At 33.2% G+C, this 23068-nt stretch overlaps 1 protein-coding gene across 5 annotated transcripts in view; it reads left to right on the top strand.

Annotated features, from left to right (window-relative positions):
• MCPH1 (microcephalin 1) overlaps nt 1-23068 on the top strand; it is a 314170-nt gene that overhangs the window by 43400 nt on the left and 247702 nt on the right. For 4 of the 5 annotated variants that reach the window (XM_074287946.1, XM_074287947.1, XM_074287949.1 and 1 more), the window contains 2 exons: nt 1506-2678; nt 21457-21569. In XM_074287946.1, coding sequence (XP_074144047.1) covers nt 1506-2678; nt 21457-21569 — 1286 coding nt within the window. The remainder of the gene's footprint in view (nt 1-1505; nt 2679-21456; nt 21570-23068) is intronic. The other variant, XM_074287951.1, reaches the window with a different exon arrangement.

Genomic DNA, 23068 nt, shown 5'->3' with positions numbered 1-23068 from the left:
ACACATAAGTCTTGGAAATGGTATTTAAACCCAAGTACCACTGGACTCCACACTCAGAATATAGTGTCTGAAGGAGGATGGAGAGACTTGCCTGGCTGGAGTAAAAGTAGTTAAGATAAGTTAGAAACTGATATTATAAAAACCAGGCAGGAAAATTTAACTTATTTTGATATGGAATAAGGAATATTTTTATGTTCTTGAGCAAAGTGATTGCTAAAGACGTCTTAGGATTAGACTGAGATCAGTGTATAATGCTGTATATAAATAACATCATGCTTTCAGGTCAGAGAAAGTTTTCCTTATAAAAACTCTTATATAGATAATGAATAGTACCCCCAATTTACTGGTGCCATTAAAGGACATGACTTGACCAAAGTCTTATACCTAGTGATACCTAGTAAATATTAGCACTCATAGATAGTTATTATGTTTAGTTCTTAAGACTTTAGGAATTGTTTGTTTTTACATTATTGTTATAATACAAGTTATTCTTCTAATTCCTCTTTATGCATGTCTTTATTACATATCACTTCATGAAAATCTCACTAGTTTTGTCTTTGTTTTTTTTATACTACACTACTGTTCTATTATATTTATTTACCATAATTTAAGCTATTTCCTATTGATGGCTACCCTCTTAGTTTTCAATTCTTTGATGTGTCAGAAAGCTTTGATATGTGCATGCATAGTTCCTTTTCCCCTTTATTATCCTTGAGACATAGATCTAATAATAATGATGTAGCTGAGACAATAGGCATATAAAAATTATTAATGTGTTTTGGTATATGGTGGGAAGTGTTGGTCTAAATATAATGTCTGCAAATCACTGTCAAAATAATGAATTCATACCCTAACATTTGGGTTTTTTGGACTTATTAAATACTAGATTATTAGGTTATTTTTCTTTGCTTTATGGTATACCTAATCTTTTCCAGTCGTCAGCCTCTTTATTTTTTAACCAATACCAAATTGTTTTGGTGATGCTTCCTTGAAATACAGTTTGAGATCTAATACTACTAGGCCCCATTCCTTCTCAATTTTTTAACATTTTTTCCTGTGAGATTCTTGACCTTTTGTTCTTCCATATGAATTTCATTATTGTTTTTTCTGGTTTTACAATGTAATTTTTTGGTAATTTGATCAGTATGATACTGAATAAATAAATTTAATACTTTATAATTAATACTTATTGAAAGTATTATCACTTTTATATTGTTCTGTCTACTCTTGAGCAATTAATATTTTTCTAATTATTTAGGTTTATCTTTATTTTTCCTAGCAGCTTTTCATAGTTGTATTCGTATAGTTCTTGGGTATGTATTGGTAATGAGATTCCCAAATATTTTATGCTTTCCCTAATTATTTTAAATGGAATTTTTCTATATCTTCCTAGTGGGCTTATTAGTAGTATGGATAGCTATATCTTAAAACTAACATTGAAAACTTTCTTTAGTCTTTGCATTATTTTTTCATTAATGTCTGAATGGTTTATCGATATCTTACAGATGAATCCATTTCTGATGTTTTAAATACTTCTTTTGATGATATTTGGAGAAACTCTGAAAACAGGAAACATAAAGTGGAATCAGAAAAATGCATTCAAAAAGCTAAAGCTGATGCATGTCTTTCTTCACCTATATCAAAAACTGCATCCAGTAGTCTCTTTGATAGAGTAACTCCCCAACGATCTAAGAGTAGCCTTCCTGTAGAAAAAAAGAATTTCCAAAGCACTTTGGTGACTGAAATGCTCACTCCTGAAAAAATACAATTTGAAGAAATATCTAAGGAAATATTTAGTGATTATCTGTCCCCTTCTTCAGCTGTAGGAAAAAAACAGTCTGGGAAAAGTCCAGGTCCTACAAATTCTTCAGAAAAACAACTGAGAAGTTTAATGCACTTAAATTTTCCTTCAAAAGTAAAATCAAGGAAAAAAAGATATACCAGTCGCAAATTGCATCTAGATAAGACTGAAAATTTTTTAGAGTTGATGACCAGCCCTGTAAAGATATCACCATCCTGCAAAGAAGCAATATATGATGATTATTTTTCACCGACTAATTTGAAAGAAGGGAATTTAAGGAATTGTACTTTTGAAGTTAAACAGAAATTAGAAAGCTCTTCACATTTGAAGTATCAAAAAAGAGTCTATAAGAATAAAAAAAAAAGCATATTAGAAAATACTGATTTTCCCAGCTTTAGCAAAAAAATGGAATTGATTCTAGCAAGTGATACTTTAGTGGAAGACAACAAGCTCAAGAAACTTCCAAACTGTGAAAGAAATGTAAACTTGAATTGCAGTTCATACAGTGAAATACCTGATGTGAAAGAAACCTTAGGATCTTGTAATGAGATTGATTCTCAGAAAAGAGGAGGAAACATAACCATAGATGGAAATAAATGTCTGTATACTACTGATGAATCAGTTCTTATGAGTGAATGTATGGAAACAGAACATTATGATAATTTAGTTGCTTTGGAAGGAGATGCTAAAGAACACCTCATCAGTAAGAAAGAATTGACTATTCCCATGAACATACAAATGAGAGAAAATAATAACTCTGAAATGTTGAATTCTTATAAAAAAGAAAAACAAGAAGATCATAACTTCATTTTCAAAAGTGATGCTGCTCTGAAAATATCAGTGAAAGAAATAGGAAATCCCTCCAGATGTAATCAAAGTATGTGAACCACTTTTTCCCCTCAAATACCTCTGTTATAGGATTTGTAATAAATAACATGTATGTTATATATTCATTGCACTTTTAAGTAAGGTCTTAACTTTCATATCCTGCCCTCTAAATAATAACATAGCAACATAAATTGTTCTCAAGTCAGAATTGATTCAAATGAATTTTAGTTATATTTTTTATTTAGAATTTCTAGGACTATGAGTTAAATTATTTGTGTTTGAATATAATTCTAAGCCCATATTGGAGTTACAGTTTTTAAAATTTTTGTTATGCTATCCTCTGCAATGAATAATTCAATATTACTGTTTTCATCAGTATTTGTCTGTGTAATAGCCATTCAGCAAAATGGAAAATCACCACACACCTAGCACTTTTGAAAGGGAACACTTAAAACCATAGATTAATTGGAAAGAAAGAGGAAACATGAGTATTTATGTTTAGGTGAGAAAAATCAAAGCATAATCCTTTGATTCTAGAAGGGGAAAAGAAGTAACTGTAATCACTTATTTTGACAACCTTATTATGCTCATGTTCTTGAAAACTGGAACTGGAAACTTCCAATTTCCAGAACTGGAAGGGTTCTTATATATTGCCTAAGCCAACCTCCTTCAGTAAGTAAATGAACTTGCAGGAAGTTAATTTAAATAGTCAATAGAGGTAGGATTTGAACCCATGCTTTTAGAAACTGAATCCAATGTACTTTCTATGATAATATGTAGACTCTTAAATTTATATATTAGAAGGCATTCAAAGATCATGATAATTAATCTTATTAGTGATTATAAAGTGAAAGGCAGATGTTTTGTTGTTACTCTGAGCTGTATTCATTATAATGCAATTCCATTGTGGAACAATTTGTGCATCTGTGTGAAGTTTCTTTTAATAGGTTTGACATAGAGTGACTTTAAATATATTATTTTAAAGTACATTTTTGTTATTTCTCTTTATTAGTTATCTAATTATAATCCTTGTTATCTATTATTTAAAACTATAATGGGTATTGGGAAGAAGAAATAGAAAACAAAATTGCATTTTTTTCATAGGTATCGGTGTAAACCAAATTAGAATTCAATAAATCTTTACTCCAATCCCTGACCACAATTTAGGTTAAAATCTGATAAAATTACTAAATTATCCTATCATGTTTATTTTTCAAAGGGAAAATAATGTCAGTTGTTTGAGGCCAATGACTGTCTTTAATTTTATTTTTTCCCCTACTTAGCATAGTAATTGCCACACAGTAAATGTTTAATAAATTAATAAGTTTGCTCTGGGTATAGGTGATATCTATTGCAAAGGCATAGAATAGAAAGGTAGAGTTTCATATTCAAGAAATGGCAAGAATATAAATATGGTTGGAATGTAGAATACATGAAGGGAAGTAATGTGTAATGTGGCTAGAAATGTAGATTGAGCAAAGTTGGGAAGAGTTTATATTTGATCCTATAGGGATGTATTAGACTTGATTGAATAACAGAGTATAATGGTCAGACCAGTGCATTAGAAAAATAAAAAAGTATGTGTGTGTATGTGTGTGTGTGTGTGTGTGTGTGTGTGTGTGTGTGTACACACATATGTATGTATATAATATATAGGAGAAGGAAAGCCCTGTGTGATCCCCACATTTAGCAGATATGCAGGTATCTAGGGTTTGATACTCCCTAGTAGATTACTAAGCCTCTGCCTATCATTGCTATTTATTTAATTTACTAATTAATCCTGAGCTCTCTATCAGTTCAGTAGTATATTAGTATATTAATTTGTTTCAAGTTCATGATCCTAGTGAAATCTGGGTATGGACCCTTTGGAGGTCTGTCAAATGAAGAGAAGAAATCCAGGACAGCCATGAAATTTATGTACCTATTGTGAAGGTTCAGGATAGGTGTAATGATCCAGCAAAATTGATAGAGAAGCAGCAAAGGAATAGGAGGAATGGAGTAATTCAGGGTGAGATTTGGCAAGGCATAAGAGGTGACAGGACAAGAGAACAAGTATTTGAGAAACATTTAATGGATAAAAGACTTGGCTAACATACCACCTTAAATATTTACTAATTATGTGGCCAGTGGACAAATCATTTACTCACTCTGGGTCTCAATTCCCCCATCTAGAGAAGGAAGGAATTAAAACTAAATTAAGAAGGAATTAGAGTAAATTGCCTCTAACGTCCCTTTCAGCTCTACATCTGAGACCTCAGGCAATTACTCAGGAATAGGAGTTATATCTTTTATGTGAAATCAAAACCCTATGCAATATCTTAATTTTTCAGTTTTTTTAAGTTGTTTTAAAAGTTAATTGACCAATTCATTGTATAGGGCAAGAAGCAAGAAAAGAACAACAAAGAAAGTGATTGTAAACTATTGTATCTATAACCCTACAGTTACATTTGATCTCTTTTTGAGGTGTTTGTTAGCTTCCCGTGTTTATAACAAAATCCACTTATTTGTTGCAGAGATTCCTTTTGAATTTTTATATGTAATTTTTAAAGACTTATTGCTATTATCATGAATATTTGTAGTTATAGTTAAGTGTTATTGTGACTTTTAAAAATAATACTAATTTTAATAAAATAAGAGCCAAGTGATATAAACTATGAAGCATTTTCTAAACTTCAAGAGGCAATATATACACAAATGTTATTTATTATTATTATTTCATTCAATATCACTTCACATAAATACTTCCATGTTTCTATGTATTTGTCATTTTTTATGGTACAGTGGTATTACAGAAAAGTAGTATCAGAGTACTGTGCAAAAAATAGTGTTTGGAATTAGGAAGCCTAAATTTGTTTCCTTACTCGGTTGTCTATTCCCTTTCTAACTGCAGGCAAATTGGGCCTTGGTGTCTTTATGTACAAAGTGAAGGTAGTGGACTGGATAACTCTCAGTTTATATCCAATCTTAATCCTATGATTATGTGATCTGTTACATTCATAGATCATAATTTGTTTGATAATTCCCTAATTTTTGGTCATCTTTTAGTTTGGGAGATGTATGTGTGATTTTACAAATGGTGCTGCTAGGATATGTTTCTATGAATAGGGTTTTTTAAATTAATCTATCTTTAGGGTTAATAATAGAAGAAAAATTGTAAGGGTAAAGGATATGAACATTTCTGTGATTTTGAATAATTTCATGATGTTTTCTCAAAAATATTGAAATTGGAGTAATGCATTGTTCTACTTATATCCCTGTTTTTCTGTGACTTCAATATTTAATTTTGTTGTCTGTTACTGTTCATATTATCTTTGCTGGTAGTAGCAGTAGTAATAGCAGTAGCAGCAACAGTAGCTGTAGCAGCTACAACAGCAACATCATCAAAAACAAAAGGCTTGACCTTAAATACTTAACATTTGCCCATTTACCTGTTAAGGAATGGCTCATTCTTACAATTTTGTATAAATTCTTTTTGGATTTTGGATATTAACAACTATATATTTCAAAGACCTTTTTCCCTCCAGTTTTTCTTTCCTTCTTATTCTAAATGTTTTGTTTTCTGATGAGCAGATTTTTTTTTTTATGTGAGAATTTGGAGGGCATGTGACTTTATTACAATATAATATAAAGAGTATATGTCAGGCAATAAAGTCTTCAAAAACAAATAACAAAACCCTAAATCTTTATTAAAATTTGATTTTTTTCTAACCCACTGGTGTTTTTGTCAATAGTATTTTATTGTTCCAAATACATGTAGAGATAGTTTTCAACATTTATTTTGTGAGATTTTGTGATCAGAATTTTCTTTTTCTTTCATACCTTCCTCCTCATCAAGACAGCAAACAATCTGATATAGATTATACATGTACAATCCTATAAAAATATTTTCAAATTTGTCACATTGAACAAGAAAAATCAGCCAAAAAGGAGGAAAAATGAGGAAAAAAACAAACAAAAAGGTGAAAATTTGCTGTTAATTGTGTACGATGCTCTCTTGATTCTGCTCACCTCACTCAACATCAATTCGTGTAACTTCTTTCCAGGCTTTTCTGAATTTAGTCATCATTTCTTGTAGAATAATAATATTTCATTACATTCATATACCATAATTTATTTAACCATTCTCTAATTGATGGGCATCCACTCAATATCCAATTATTTACTACTACAAAAAGAGATGCTACAAGCATTTTTGCACATGTTGATCCTTTTTCCTTTTTTATGATCTCTTTGAAATAGTTATGTAATGGATAAAAAACCCAGTAGAGACACTGCTGGATCGAAGGGCATGCCCAGTTTTATAACAAGCTTTGGGAATAGTTCCAAATTTTGTTGACCAGATTTTTATTGAATTTTTTTTCTCAAAATCTTTTTTGAGGATATGGACAAGATAGGATGCTAGATGGCTCAGTGGCTATAGCACAAGTCCCAGAGTCAGGAGAACCTCTATTCAAATGTGACCTCAGACATTTAACACTTCCTTGCTCTGTGACCTTGGGCAAGTCACTTAATCCCAATTGCTTCCAAAAGAGGTCTTTTGAAAGACACTTCCAAATCAGTGAGACTGTATTCATTTGAATGAAATCAGATTCATCTGTTTTATCTCATAATTTCTTCTAATTCACATATAGCTAAGAATATTTTACTTCTACACTCCAGTATATCAAAACAATTTTGGGGGTGGTTATTGAGAGTGAGAATTGTTTTCTGAGACTAAATGTAAAAACTTATGTTTAATACCACATCTGTGACTAGAGACAATTAGGGCTGATTTTGTAGTGCTTATTTTATAGTCTTTAATAAGTTGTATTAGGGATAATATTGGGAGTGACAAAATAATTTTTTTCTTTTCCCTGGTTTTGAATGATTATTGTTTTAGGCCTTTTTTGACCTTTTGATTGATTATGGGCTTCATATAGAATTATCTATTAGTACGTAGGCTTATATAGAATAATAAGTCTAAATATGGAAGGGACCTCAGAAGTCATTTAATCCAAGTCTCTAATTTTGTAGATGAAGAGATAGGAGTCCAACAAAGAAGATTAACTTGGTCAAAGATAATAAGTGTAATAAGTGGGGCAAAGCCAGAATTTCAACACAGGTTCTCTTTCTCCAAACCCAATACTAAAAAGGCTGCCTTAGTGACCTTGGGGGCAAAACTAGTTAATAGGATGAATTTCTGAAGGAATGTATTAAAAATATTTCCTTGTAAGCTAAAGATTATATATATATATATATTTAAGTAATAACTATTTTTTTTAGTGGAGTGTATGGTTATATCACAGAAAGCAAAACTGGAGTTTACACAAGCCAAGATACTAATGGAGGTTTCTTAAATTGGATTTTCACTTGGTGTTACAGGTGTACGCTTCAAACCTTATAAAACTTGGAGCCAATTTTACAACTTTGAGCCCCAATCAGCTATCTAAATATAACTCTACAATGATTTTATACAGTATCTTATTTTTATTTTTGTGTCCCGGTACTTAATGTCTGGCACATAGTAGTTATTTAGTAAGTGTTTATTAATTTAGGTAAAATATTAGCAATGTATGGCTTCACTGCTTCTAGAAGTCAGACAGAAATTAGTGAGAAGGCATTTAGTTGCAAAATTGTGGCAGAGTAAGAACTCTCTCATCAAAGAGTACTTCAGTTCATTCCATAAAGGATATTTGTGAACAAATGTCTACCATAGATTAATATTTGAAAGTATTGCATTTCCATTGAAAAGTGGGATTTCAGGCACCATTAGTTACATAAAGATATGGGATTTGTAATGGAGTAGGGTCAATCAATTGTTTAACATTTATTATTAGTTTATGTACCAGGCACTGCTAAGTAATGGAGATTCAAAAAGAGGCAAAAGACTGTGTAACCTAAAAAAACTTTCCAGCTAATGGGAGAAACAATATGTAACAAATACATCCAAAGCAAGCTATATACAGGATAAATAGGAGATAATTAATAGAGAAAAGAGACTGAAATTAAGGATTGAGGAAGGTGTCTTTTAGAAGGTGGGATTTTAGTTGGGACTTAGAAAAAGCCAGAGAGATTAATAGTGGGGGCAGGGAGATCAGTAGTAGGAGCCAAGGAGGGGAGTGTTTCAGATGTGGGAGGTAGTCTGAGAAAATGCCTGGGTCAAGAGATCAGGACTGTCATCTTTGTGGAACAACCAGGAAGCCGGTGTCACTGAACTGAAGAATCACATTAGGGAGTAAGAGATAAGACCACTGGGAAAGTAGGAGTGGAGGACATTATGAAGGGTTTTAATTGCCAGAGTATTCTGTATTCATTGTTGGAGGCAAGAGGATATTTCTATAGTTGTAAGGGGAATTTTAGGAAAATCATCTTAATGACTTGGAGTGAGGAAAGACTTGAGGTGGGCAGATCTAATAGGTTTTTTTGTTTGTTTGTTTTGTTTTTTAACTTTATTTTATATTTTGCTACATTTTAAGTTCTGAACCATCTCCCTTCCCCATCCCAGCTAAAGAAGGCCACCATTTGATGCACGTATATATATGGATGTGTATGTACACTCTGCGTACTCCTATTTAATCCATTCTCTGGAGACAGATAGCATCTTCTTTTACCAGTAGGCTACTGCAGTAATCCAGACATGTGATGATAAGGGTTTGCATTAGAGCAGTGGCACTGTCATTGGAAAAAAGAGGGGAATTTTGGAGAGATGTTGCAAATGGGAAATTGAAAGGCCTCGATAATAGTTTGAATATAGGAGTAGGCGGGAGAGATAAGAATCCAGGCTGGCTCTAGGAGCATGTGTCCTCTGCAGTGATAGAGGAGGGGGAGGGAGAAAGGGTTTAGGGGACAAAATGATGAGTTTTGTCTTAGACATAATGAGTTTAAGCTATCTAATAGGCATCTAGAAGTGATAATTAAATCCATGGGAGCTAATGAGATCACCAAGTGAAATAGTGGAGGGAGGGAACGATTAGAAGGCTTAATGTAAAGGAGGCTCCAGCAAAGTAGAAAGCAATGGTCTGTTTCACAGGAAGAGAATCAGGAAATAATGATGAACCAAAATCCTCTGAAAACAAGAGATTATCAGCTGAGGAGACACACACACACACATATCAACAGTGTCAAATACTGCAGGTAGGTCAAAGAGAATGAGAATTGAGAAAAGACCATTGGATTTAGCAACAAAGAGCTCATTAGTAATTTTGGAGAGAGTTGTTTTGATGGTAGTGCTAAGTTTGTTTCCTGTATTCATTGAAGGAGTTTTTGGATTGGAAACTGACACAGGAGAGTAATTAGCTGATAAGTAATGATTATAGTAGCTGTATTCTCATGGGACTTTTGACATATTGCCCTTTGTTCTAAGAAATATTATCAGGTCTCTTCCAGGGACTATATGGCAGGTCTATCAGGTGGCTTATCCTGAAGAATAGTTTAGGAGAAAGCTCACATTCTTTGTATTGATAATAAACATGATCTCCTTGGAAACTATTCTGCCTGTCCAAAAAAATCTGATGGGTCTGTGAGAATACGAATTATTCACTTTGCTGTAAAAGCAACTGAGACTATTCAGATCAGGATACTAACAATGTCATACAGAGTGCAGTTTTTTATCAGTTGCCTCCAGAAGTTGCCCACATAAGACGTATTCTATTTATGTAGATTCAAGTTTTCAGCAAGGATGTGAATTGATATTAACTTGATTTTCTGTATTTCTGTGCTTCACAGAAAATAATTAATGTCCTTTCATTGGATGTCAGCCTTACCAGCATCCAATTTAGGTAGGGAAGTGTTTCTAGATGAGACAGCTAAGCATGGTGATAAAACAAAAGTGTTAACCATTAGGCTGAGGTCAAAATTGGGAGTCAGTCATTGAACTTAATGATTTGTTAATATGCCAGCACTGTGCTAATTGCAGGAGATCACAAAAAATAAGCAAAAGATCTTCTCTTAGAGCTCACAGTCAAAGGAGGAAAAATAAAATGTAACAAGAAGGTGAATGAGATTGAAGAGGTTGAAGGGCCTCAATGGCATGGTGAATTCTAAAGCATTGCAGCGAAGTAGAAGATTATAAGAGAGTGGTCCTGGCCACCTTCTTTAAATGAAGGATATATCAGGAATTCTTTGTTGTCCATCCTTCTTCTTCTTCAATCAAAGGAAGGGAGGAGCCCAGGGGTTTTGACTGTTGAAGAGGCATGAATTTCAAGGATAATATAATCCTTTATTATATTTATTTTCAGCAGAATGCTGAAAGAATCAAGGAAACATGTTGAAATCCAAAAATAGATGAGAAATGATGATGCAGTGTGTAGCGAAGTACTGAGACGGTGAAGTAGAATATCAAACATGAACATGTAGAACAGAAATGTCAAAGCTACCAAAAAAGAATGAGCTACCTAGAAAAAGTCAAGAGAATATGAGGTCAGAAAAGTCAGATATTTCTGTTAGAATTTGTATCAAAGATGTGAGACAGTTTACTGAATTTGATAAATTAGTTGAAAGGCAATTCATTTCAGCCACACTTCCTCGTGCTTTGTAAAGAAATTGAAATGCCAGAGATCAGAATCCAAATAAAAATATTATTGGCTGACTCTTACTGCTTCCAAAAGGTAGGTTCACATTTATCTGCTGTTTCTTGTATGTCATTCTTGTGTAGAATATTGGTGTGCATAAGTCATCCAGTGACTGGCCAGAGTTTAGAAACTGGTTTCTCATATAAAAATTTTTTCAATGAAAATAATATGGAAAGGTACCTTAACAGCTAGGTAGTCCAAACCATTATTTTACAAATCCATAAAGTAAGACCTAGAGAAGTTAAAGGATTTGCCCATGTTCACTTAGAATACTCAGACCTTCTGACTCAAAATCCAGGTCCCTTTCCATTGTCCCATGCTATTTCTCTTAACCTAATAATGGGATGTGTGACATGTAGTGTTTCTGCAAAGCTTCTCTGCTAATCATTGATTTGCTGTTTGCTTTAATAACTGGAGATGTTGACTAAGAAACATGGCATACTTTCAATCAATAGAAATTTATTAAACACTTGCCACATGGCAGGCATGGTGCTAAATGCTCAGAGATACAAAGAAAGGCAAAATGGGATTTTGCATCTGATTTGATATAGGAGTCAGAGACGATAAGGAGTCAAGTCAAGTATAACATCTAGATTGTGAAGAGAAAGTTTTAGGGGAAAATAATGAATTCTGCTTTGAACATGAAAATGTCCAATAAATATCCGGAGATTTAAAACGAGATCAGTAGTGAAATTAGGCTTAGAAAGATATATCTGAGAGTCATCCTCATAGAAGTGATCATAGACTTCTTGTGGGGTGGAAAAATCAACAAATCCCATCAGAGGAAATGAAAGTACAATACAAAGCTTTAGGAGTCCTTGACAGAAGGTATGGCATAATTAAAAATCCAGTGACAGAGAATAAACACACATATAGGAAGAAAAACAAGAGAGCAGTACCATGAAAACCTAGGGGGAAGATAATATTAATAAGAAAGGGCTCAATAGTGCCAAAGATGACACAGTGAATAGAACTCTGAACTCAGTCAGAAAGGCCTTCTGAGGTCAAATCCAGCCTCAGATACTTAGATACTCAGATGGCTTAGGCTGAGTAATTTAAACGCTATGGCCTTGGTTTCCTCAACCAGAAAATGAAGATAATACTAGAACTACCTCCCAATGTTTTTGTGAGGAGAATGGCATAACATTTGTAAATATTATGAGAGAGTGGTTGTAAAGTGCACAGGGTCTGGTCTTTAAGTTTTTAATAAATGCTTGTTATAAAAAAAGGATGAAAATTGAGAAAAGATAATTCAATATGTTAATTAAGAGATCATAAGTAATTTGAGAGAGAATACTAAATAGTTCAGAAGTCAAGAGTTCCTGTCTTGGAGTTTAGCTATAAGAGAGAAGATGTATGTAGGGTGATAGTGGGAATGGGCAGAATAATGGGTTTTTTTGAGGATGGAGGAGAAATGGGCATGTTTGTAGGAAGTAAGGAAGCAACTTGTAAGGAGGGAGAAATTAAAGATTAGTAAGAGTAGGGATGCTACAAGAGGCAGTCTGTATGTATGGAAGGTTTTGTCTTGTCTAGAAGAACCACTTTTTCATGTGAAATGGGTGAAGGAGGAGTTGGTGTCAGAAGGCATCTTAGTGATATGAGATAAGGAATAAGGGAGAAGGAGTAGTGCTCTGGGAATTGAGCTTCAAATATTTTTAAGTGAAATATGAGGAAAGGTTCTTAGTTGATAGGGTGGGGGGGGAGCTTTGGGAGATTGGAGGAGGCATTAAAAGATTTTTTAAAACACCGCTTTGGTGAGAGACATAGGGAATCAGGTAAGGAGATAGAAAAGGATTTCCTTATATAGTGAGGGCCCAGTTGAAATTATGTAACAAAAACTTGTAGTTGACCCAGTTAGCACAATCTCATGATTTTTCCCCATCTTTGTTGAGAAACTCCTAAGTAGGAATGAAGGCCCTAGATAGGAGCAATCCAAGGCTGAGGACCAGATTTGGATAAAGGGACAAAGCACTAGCAAGAAAATTATAGTGTAAAGTTGAATCAATTCACCAAAGGTCAAGATGAGTAAAGAAAGAATATAGCCATCATATGGGTCATGGAAAGACACTGTGGGTGGAGGGATTGATAGTCATATTGAAGACAGAATAGGACATAAGATTTGCAAGGCAGAGAGAGAGGTAGAATGACAATAGAATAGAATAGACTGATCAAGTAAAGGAATTTCTGAGATCACAAACATGGATGTGGAATATTTGTGGATGACAGCAATGATTATCTGTGGGTAGCTGTTGGTGGGGTGGAAATCATGAGAAGTGAGTAAATTGAGGAATTGGGAGGTTAGGGTATTGTATGTATGCTTAAATCCTGTAATACTGAGGAAAGAGAAAGTCTGGGAGTCAGGCCCAGAATTCATTGGGGAAGGAAGGAAAGTCCTGGAAATCTGTAGAGAACAGGTACCAGGATTTTGGTTGAATAATATAGATTTAATGAACCTCAAAGAGAAGTTAATGAATGATTAGTGACAGGGAGAGCCTGGAAGTGCAATGGGAAGCCAAGGAGTAGTAGTCCAACACCCTTCCAGTGACCAGGTAGTCAAGAGGTATGAGTAAAAGTGCAACCAGTGTTAGGAAAGATAGCCAGGGAAACTGTTATTAGGAAGGAACCAATTCTAAGTGCAAGAAAGAAGAGATTTAAGTTGACATTTAGTTTTTTTGAGTTTGGTATTGGATTTTTGTTTGTTTTGTTATCTATAGAGCAGTATTACAGAGTGCACGAAGGTTTGAGTATATTGGGAAGTTAGAGGATGTGATTTAAATTGAGGGCTTTAGGAATAAGGAGGAAAAGTTGATGGGTAAAATCAGGTTTGAACTATGGCAACAAATGATTCACAAGTGTGATGGAAAAGAAATGTATTAATCATGTGGAATGAGCTCCACTACATGATCATTATTCTTGGACAGAATTGACCTAGTGTATCAGGAATCTGACTAGAGATTGATAGGAAGAAGTAAGTAGTAGCAGAACACCTACTTGGAATGGAAGTGATGGTAAAGTAAACTCTATGAAGCTGTAGCTATACTTAGGAATAATAGTATTTTAAATACTTTTTTCCTTAATTTGAATTTTAAAAAATAACTATAAATGCCCTATAAATATAGATTTTAACAGCATTCTTTTTACAAAATACTAAAGAGGTTTGGGCTATAATCAGAATCATAGAATTTGAGAATGGGAAAGGAACTGAGCAGTCATAAGGTCAGATGATGTGATGTACGTAATTAATGCCTCTTGAGTTTTTAAAAATTGTTTTAAATGTTATCTTTTCTTTTTAAGATGCTGCCGACCAATGTGATATTCCTCAAATTGGACATCTTAATAACTAGAAAATTTAAGTTCATCTATTTTCTGAAAGTACCTTAACAAATAAATTCCTTTTTTTTCTTGGAGTTTCATCTGGAGAAGACTTTTGCCTTAAAATTTGATGTCACAAAATTAGAAATTACATAATTTTCAATAGTAAAATGCCTTCACATTGTAAGTTCTCAAGAATCTTTGTGTAAAAAAGATAGATAAACTAATCAAAATTATATAAGAATTGATCTATCTCCTGTTTCTCTTAGCTAAAATAATTATAGGAGAGAAGCTGAGTGAGATCTTGATGTTGTTGGCCTCAGTATGCAGATCTGGAAATTCCACCTCCCCAAGATTCTCTTACTTGTTTTACCTTGTTTTTCCAAAAATAATGAGAAATAAAAGGTGGTTTTTTTTTTGGTTAAACAAAATCACAAGGCTTTGAAATTTAAATGGAAAAGAAAGTGATAACATTTATGAAAATATTAGATATATTATTAGTTGTCAATGTTTACTGAAGTGATGTCAGTCAGCCTCTCATGTTCAAGCAGTGATCTCTGGTGGTACAGATTGTGCAGCTGTGATAGCAGTCAGGTGATTTACTATAACAAAGCAATGATGTGCTACTTATTATGAGGGGAAATTATTTTTACCTACTTTCCTGTACTGGAAGAGGCCTGTAATCATTATGCGAAATCAACCATTATGTGAACAAATACGGTTATGTGAGTTTAAAAAAAAATGATTGCTATTATGTGAATTTTTACTTTGATAGACCATTTAAGTAAATAGCAGATGGTACCTATCTCTATCTCTTTGAAATAGGCTGTTTTTACACATTTACAACTTCTGTAATTTACCACCTTTGTATGAGATTATTTTTGATATTTTCAAAAAGAAAATTGTATGGCTTGATATTACACAGTACTCTGTAGCTGTTAAATTTCATTAAAATTTTAATTTTTGATACTTGTTAGGGAGCATATTAACAGAGGTATATAAGTAAAAACAAACACTGAGGTTAGTATAATTAGCTATCTGTCTTATTTGCTACAATTAAAATAAAATTTTTTCTTTTGGAATGTAAAATCATGTTTCCTCTGGTTAACCTTGTAAATTGAATTCTTTGTTTAAAGAGTCTGTTTTTAAATTATGTATGTAATAAGCAAATTAGATTGCATAAACATACCTGCAAATGAGTAGTTGGGGTTTTTAGTAATTTCTTCTAAGATAGTTTGATAGATTGATCCATTATTCCTTCTTGTATTGTGGCCATTCCTGAAATCTTAATATTGTTGGTTTTTTGAATTTTTATTTTTTTTAGCACTTTTTTTTTTTCAGTATCTGCTTTTCTTCCCAATTCACTCACTATATTTCTCTATACAGTATTCATAAATCTATAATCAGTATGCTTTTGGGAAAATATATATACTAAAGTACTTCTCAACTTTTCTCAGTTATGACAAATTTATGTAGAGGCTTGTAATGCGGTGTGGAATTTTTAACATAATGAAGGAATAAGAGTGATGATCCCAATTTAATTTGGACCTTTTTATTTTAAATAACAAAGCTGGACTGGCAAAGTGGCAACAGAGTGCTAAAATTTGCTAGTTTGTTTTTTTTTTTTTTAAATGGATATTTGCAAGGCCAGATTTAGTGTAGGGTTGATCACCATTATTCTACAACTAAAATGTAAAACTTGTTGAGTGTGGTATTTAAGAAATATTTTCCAGCAGTTATTTATGTAAGGGAAAACTAAAACATTTCTTTGTTCAGTTTCACTTTGATTTCCCTGAAAGTTAGGATCCTATATTTGTGATTTTTCTTTTTTGAATTGAGCTAATTTAGATGAAATAAAATTATAGAGCTTGGGAATATAAGCATGACAATAGGAACCAGGAAATCAGGTTTTAGAAGAAATTATGTTAACTAGAGAGAGTCAGTTTGAGTTAACAGCATATGGTAGAGGGGGAAAAAAAGTTATAATTCTTCTTAAACCGTCCCCTCATATATTTTCTTATTACTTTCAAGAGTGCTGCTATTCTTTCATACCCAGGCTCTAAGCCTTGACTTCTCATTTTCTCTTACCCATCCTACCACATATCCAGTCTGTTGCTGTGTCTTTTGTATATGCTCCTTTCTCTCTGACATTGCCTACCTGGTGTAAGCCCTTATCACATTATACCTAAACCTTTGCAAAAATCTTACTGGTTTCCCTGCCTCAGTTTTCTTCCCAATTAGTCCATCTTCCATTCAGCCATCAAAATGGTTAGTTCTGACAATGTCATATGCTCTAATCTCCACCCACTCATGTAGTAAATTCTGGTGATTTCTTGAAATCCTCCTGAGTCATTTAACATCTTATTTTTGGCTTTTAAATCTCTTCATAACCTAACCTCTGTCTGTCATCCTATTTTTCTTATTCTTTACTACTTTTCATGTAGGAGAGGTCTCTTTGCTATTCTATGAACAGGATACTATTTCCTGAGTTGGTGCCTTTTCACTGGCTCTCCCCCATGTCTAGAATTCTCTCCCTCACACTACCTCCTGGCTTCCCTGGTTTCATTCAAAATTCCACTTTCTGCAAAGTCTTTCTTGGTCCCCTTAATGCAAGCACTTTCCTCCGAGATTACCTCCAATTTACCATATTTATATACATACACACATACATGTGGTATGTGTTTAAGTGTATGTATAAGTACATGTACACATTTGCATATATCTTATATGTAATTGTTTGCATAATGTTTTCCCATTAGGACTTAGCTCCTTGAGAATAGGGAATGCTTTTGCCTTTCTTTATATCCCCAATATTTAGTAGCTGACACACAGTAAGCACTTCATAAATACTTTTTTTTTTCTAACTGAAACATATATGTATACACACACATGTAATATCTTGACATAGGTCCATACAGTACAAACATATGTAAGTAGAGAATGAGAACCAAGAAATAGGAGGTTATGCAAAGGAAAGCTTTCATCATTTTCTTGGATGCTGTTACCAATGGTAGAGCTTTATTTAATTTATGTTTGTAAATTGAAAATGCCTGATACATGCATGCCTAAAAGTTTTAAGAAGAAATGTTTCCCAGAATTTTTTCATCCTGCTATTGTGATTGAAGCAGATGTAGATGGATTTTGGGGGGAGGTAATTTTATGGTTGTCAGTTTTTATAAGGAATATAGAAGTGGTGAAATTTAAAATTTTAATTGTGTGAAAGCTATGTGTTAATGGCCTGTAAAAAAAAAATTGTGATATTAAGAGTTGGTGTTTCTATATAAATTTTTCAAATAAAAGTTTTAAACATAACCCTTGGAGATTTGAGTATTTTTATAACTTGTTTTATTCTGGTTGTTTATTTAAATATTAAAGATGATTAAGCTTATTTGTTTCTTTTTAAAGAAAGAAAAAAGATATGCAGAACATATATAATCAAAGAAGTGAACTCATTACAGTTTACAATTTGAGAGGATCTGTATGTTAGAAGATAATGAATAATTTTTAGGCTTGCAAAGCATAAGTTTTGAGGGATATAAATAAATATTTAGGTCATTAGTCCAAAGAGAAGTATAAAAATATTTAAAAGAATTAACATAATTAGTATATAGAATGAATCTCAGAAAATCACCTTGTAGAAATAATGAAAAGTTTTATTTTTATTTGTAAAATATAATGCTTCTACTTATAAGGCAGTTACTACTCAATAAATAGTTGATTTGTAATATTTCAGTTCTGTTAAAAATAAGCTTATCTGGACATCTTGGTAATAATCACATTTAAGTAATTCAGTGTCACTTAACACACATTATTAAATACTTAATTTGGGTAAGGCATAGTTCCTATTCTTGTCCTTGTGTAACTTGCTATATCACAAAGAGATTAGACAAATGAATGATCATAATGTCAAATAATACACAATAACCAGATCTGGGTCCTGAAAAACAGAGTACTTGTGATATGTGGGAAAAGAAAGAAAAGTAAAACTTACCTAAATCACAACTAACAATCCATTCAACAATTATTGCAATTTTTTCCCTAGTTTTCTTAAAATATTTATTGTTTCTTATGTTAAACTGTTATTCAGCCATTAATTTCACATGCACATCTTTTTTGTCCACAATCCAGCCATTCTGAACATGGTGGGCATCTACTTCATTTCCAGCTTTTTGCTAAAACTTCCCAATTGCAAGGAACTTTGTCTGTTATAAGGCAATTCTTTCAGTCACGAAGGGCTGCCATCTCAAAACCACCTTCAGCTGCCTATTTGCTCACTTCTATATCTAGTCACAGTTGTCAGTATTTTGTTCTACAATAGCCATTATTATTATTTCCATAGTCATCACAATAGTTCAGGTCCTCATCAGCATTCACATAGACTATTATAAAAGTCTCCTAATTAGTCTCTCTCTCTCTCTCCAGGCAGTTTTATTGACCATCACTCCCCTTTAGTAACACTACTTTTCAGCCAAAGTAGGGTTGGCGTTTTGGGGGGAATTTGTTTTTAGGGCAGTCTTCCTATTTCATCCAGACTAGAAGTGCAGCCAGCAGCCTCTCAGGCCTAATCCAGTGCAAACTTTAATCTCCTTTTTTCTGACTTGAGCTTTCTTGTCTCCTTTGTTAGCTTGATGGGCCTGGCTCCTGTGGCCTCATTATATATTAGTGCAGGCACCTGATTGACTTTAGCCCTGCTGTAACTCAAGAGCTCCTTCACTCAAGTGATTACTAGTCTCAGTAGCAGGAACTCCTGATATGTACCACCAAGCTCAGCTTTTGCGGCTTATCCATTTAAAATTCAATTGATTATTTCCACTCATTTGCATTGGAGGCCCCTCTCTTCTGAAACAATATTTCCATTTATATCTGTCTCTTAGAATCTCAAGTTTCCTTCAAAGCTCAGCCCAATACCATTTTCTACATCACACTTTTTCTGATCTCAGGTCCTGTGACACTTCCACACCCTCAAAATTACTGGTATTTATTAAATATTTATTTTGTACATCTTTGTATCTCTTCACCTACTTCCTGAGACATTTTTCTGCATTGTGGTTCCTTGTTTTACATATTCATTATGTGAACTTTGTTTTCTTTTTTTTTTTTTCTTTCTAATTAGGGGGGTGGGAAGAATAAAAATAGATTTTTGTTAATTGAAAAAATTAAATGAAAATTTAAAAGAATAAAGTTGTTATGTTAGGTGAGCTAAAAGGGTCTTTCTATTCTCTTAATCTGATTCTCTGATCCTGAAGCACAGCAATCCAGCCATCTGCCCTGCTTCTTCCCCCCTCGCTATAAGGAATAGAAACACCAAATCCCACAGAGTTGGAGATTGAGTAAAAAAAACCTGAGTTCAAATGTTGTCTCACCTTATTAATTGTGTAAGCCTAAGTAAATCACTTAACTCCTTCCTGCCTCATTTTTCTCAACTGTAAAATGAGATGGATAATAATAGCATCTACTGCCAGAATTGTTGGGAGGATCAAATGGATAATATTTGTAAAGCACTTAGCACAATGCCAGGTGCACCGAAAGTACTTAACAAGTGATCTATTCTTCCTTCCTTCTTTCTTTTCTTCTCTCTTCCTCCCTCCCTCCTGCTCCTCCTTCCTCCGTCCCTTCCTTCCTTATTCCCCACCTTCCTTCCTCCCTTCTCACCTTCTTCCTTTCCTCCCTTCTTTCCTTCCTCCTGATAAGGTTGAGGTTGAAAGGGACCCCAAAAGTTTAGGGTCATAAACCAGTGTAGTGAGGTGTCTCAAAAGAATTTGCAGGCTTGAATCCATTTCCTAGTCAAAAGGACAAAGTTTATTGTAATTGTACACTAGCTACCAGCAGACTGAATTATAAAAAAAATTAGCAATCCTATGAAAAAAGTCATCTTTTCTGTTTTCAGAAGCTTTATCTACACTTCATTTCAGTTAATCATATTCATTTGCATTTCCAGAAATCCTATTTTAAAATCAAAATACTTCTGGGAGGCTAAGAAACATTCAAGTCATACCAACTATCCTTTTCTTCTCAACAGAAAATGTGCTGGATTTGAAGTCGGAGGACTTGGATTTGTATCCTGTTTTTGATACTAATTGTATGATCTTGCACAAGCCAACTCTGTTGGCCTCAGTTTCCTAAAATGTGAAATTAGTTTTGGGTTAGATAAGCTTTGACATTACTGGATGTAAAAAGATTTGTGATGCTATGAACATGATATGGTCATCCTATCTCTTGCTTCAAAGAGGTAACATCTTTTACACAGATTCTTGTGCATAGGTTTTTGGTAATATTTTTCAGCCTGTTCATGCTAACCATCCCTGTGTCCATTTCAACTGAGTAAACTCACTTATAATTTTGATTCTTTAGAGACTATTGTATTTCATGACTTGTATCCACATGGCATTACTGGAAGAATAATCCTGCAAAAATAAGTAGGACATGCATGTGTATGTGTGTCTGTGTGTATGTGTGTGTACTCCTGAGCTCCTATTACAATACTTGGCACAAGATAGTGTCTTATTGATTGATTAGTACTAAGAACTTTGTCTCAGTTTGAGATATTTGATAGTGATATCTACAGCAATTAATATATATTCTTCATCCAAATTAAATTTTAGGAAGAATTCTAATATGTAATATTTTATGGTGACCTACACACAGGAACAAGGGCAATTTTATTTCAAATAAACAAGAAATCTAGAGGCATACAATTTTTTTTTGTTGTTCTAGACAAATTTAATAATATTGTACTACCAAGGGAAAAATATTAAAAAAAAAAAAACTATTGAATAATATAACCTACTTTGGTTATTTGGTTATTTATAGAACTAAAAATATATGATATATCTTTCAACAAAACCTAAACTAAAGCTTCTTACTATAACAAATAAGGAAGTTTTATTTTTAACTTTTCTCTTGCTATGTCAATTTGAACTTGTCTATTTTAGTTTCTAATTAAATTTCAATTTACTTGGATTTTAGGTGTTGAAAGTGGAAAAGTGAAGCTTGATATTTTAGATGAAGTCTCTGAAGGCTTTAAAGACCAAAAGAGCAAATCTCCAGAGAAATCAAAAAAAACTAAAAAAGTCAAAAAGGTCAGTGTACTTGTATAAAAATATTATTTTAAACTTTTAAGAGTTGGTACATCTTAACGATCTGCTCTGAGTTTATGAAATATAAACTAACCTATCAAACTGAAGGGTTTTTTCCAAAATTAATTTTGGGTAAATCTTAAAAAGTTAATACTGTTCACAAAAATAAGAGCCATGGTCACATTCAGGCCTTGGACTAATGTGCATTTATATGCATGGAATGTGAGCTTTCCCAAATCTTGCTTCCAAGACATCTTTAGATCTTCAAAATGCCGAAGTCTTTTAGTTATGCCAGTACTTGTTCTAGTCTTTTATCTGAATAAACATTCACATCCACTAGGTAGGGCTTAAGAACATAAACCATCTTTCACTTTAGAATTATCAAATATTGAGTTCAAGTCATGCATAGTAAGAAGTGCAAATACTGACTAAAACCAACTTTTTAAAAAAATTATTTTTTGAAATGAATTATTTATGGCACAACTCATTCTAGAACTGGTTATTTCTATTATCCTAACCTTAGTTTGGCTCTGTTTTGCTTTGATTTTTTGACAACTTCTATCTCCTAAATTTAAAATTGGCAGCTAATAACAATTGTCTCATGTCTGTGAGACCAAGGAAAAATAGAGGGTAATTTAATGGGATTTGATTTCAAGTAGATAAAAAAATGCTTTATTATTTACACAGTAAATGTTTAAGTAGATTGAATTTATAGTGAACCCTTTTCAGAAACATAGAAATCTGGTAAATGTATGTGAATGGGCCTGAAAAGTTTGATGAAAAACCTCTCAAATAACTCTTGCATTAGAGTAAGGGAAAGCCAACATGACTTTCAATTTTTTTGGCTTCCATCAAGACTTCTCCTTATTTTTTTATTCTTTATTCTATCAGCCCTCCTCCTAGCTAACTAAAAGCTAACACTTATGCTTTAAGGTTTGCAGAATGTAATACACACTTGTGTGTGTGTATCCATATACACACATTTTATGTAGACATACATACATGCTTCAATATAGATATTAACTCATTTTATTCTCACAGAAGCCCAGAACAAAAACCAGTCCTTGTCATCAAGGAGTTTCCATTCTACTGGAGGATGGATAGGGAATATTATATGCAAATAATTAAATATATATGTGATAATTTAAGGTGGGGAGAGAGTGAGAACTGACAAGAAAAATCAGTAGACTTCCCAATAAGCACATGAATCAAACTTTGAAAGAAGCTAGAGAATCTTCGAGCCTAATGAGAGAAGGGAGGAGGGAGTACATTCCAGCCCTGGAGGATAATTATACAAAGAAACAGAGGTGGGAGGGAGAGAGTGGGGTGAGGGAGAGACAATACACAGAGAAAGAGACAGAAAGAGGGAAGATGCCAAAGTTAGGGAGAATTGAGTAGGCCAATTTAGTGGAAACTAGAGGAAAGAGTCATGTGTAGCAAACCTGGAAATGTGAACTGGAACCATATTATAGTTTATTCTAGATCAAGAGGCCATTGGTAAT

Source organism: Sminthopsis crassicaudata, chromosome 2, assembly GCF_048593235.1.
Source record: "Sminthopsis crassicaudata isolate SCR6 chromosome 2, ASM4859323v1, whole genome shotgun sequence".
Classification (NCBI taxonomy): Eukaryota; Metazoa; Chordata; class Mammalia; order Dasyuromorphia; family Dasyuridae; genus Sminthopsis; species Sminthopsis crassicaudata.
The sequence above is the reverse complement of the archived record's forward strand: the minus strand, read 5'-3'. Positions and strand labels throughout refer to the sequence as shown.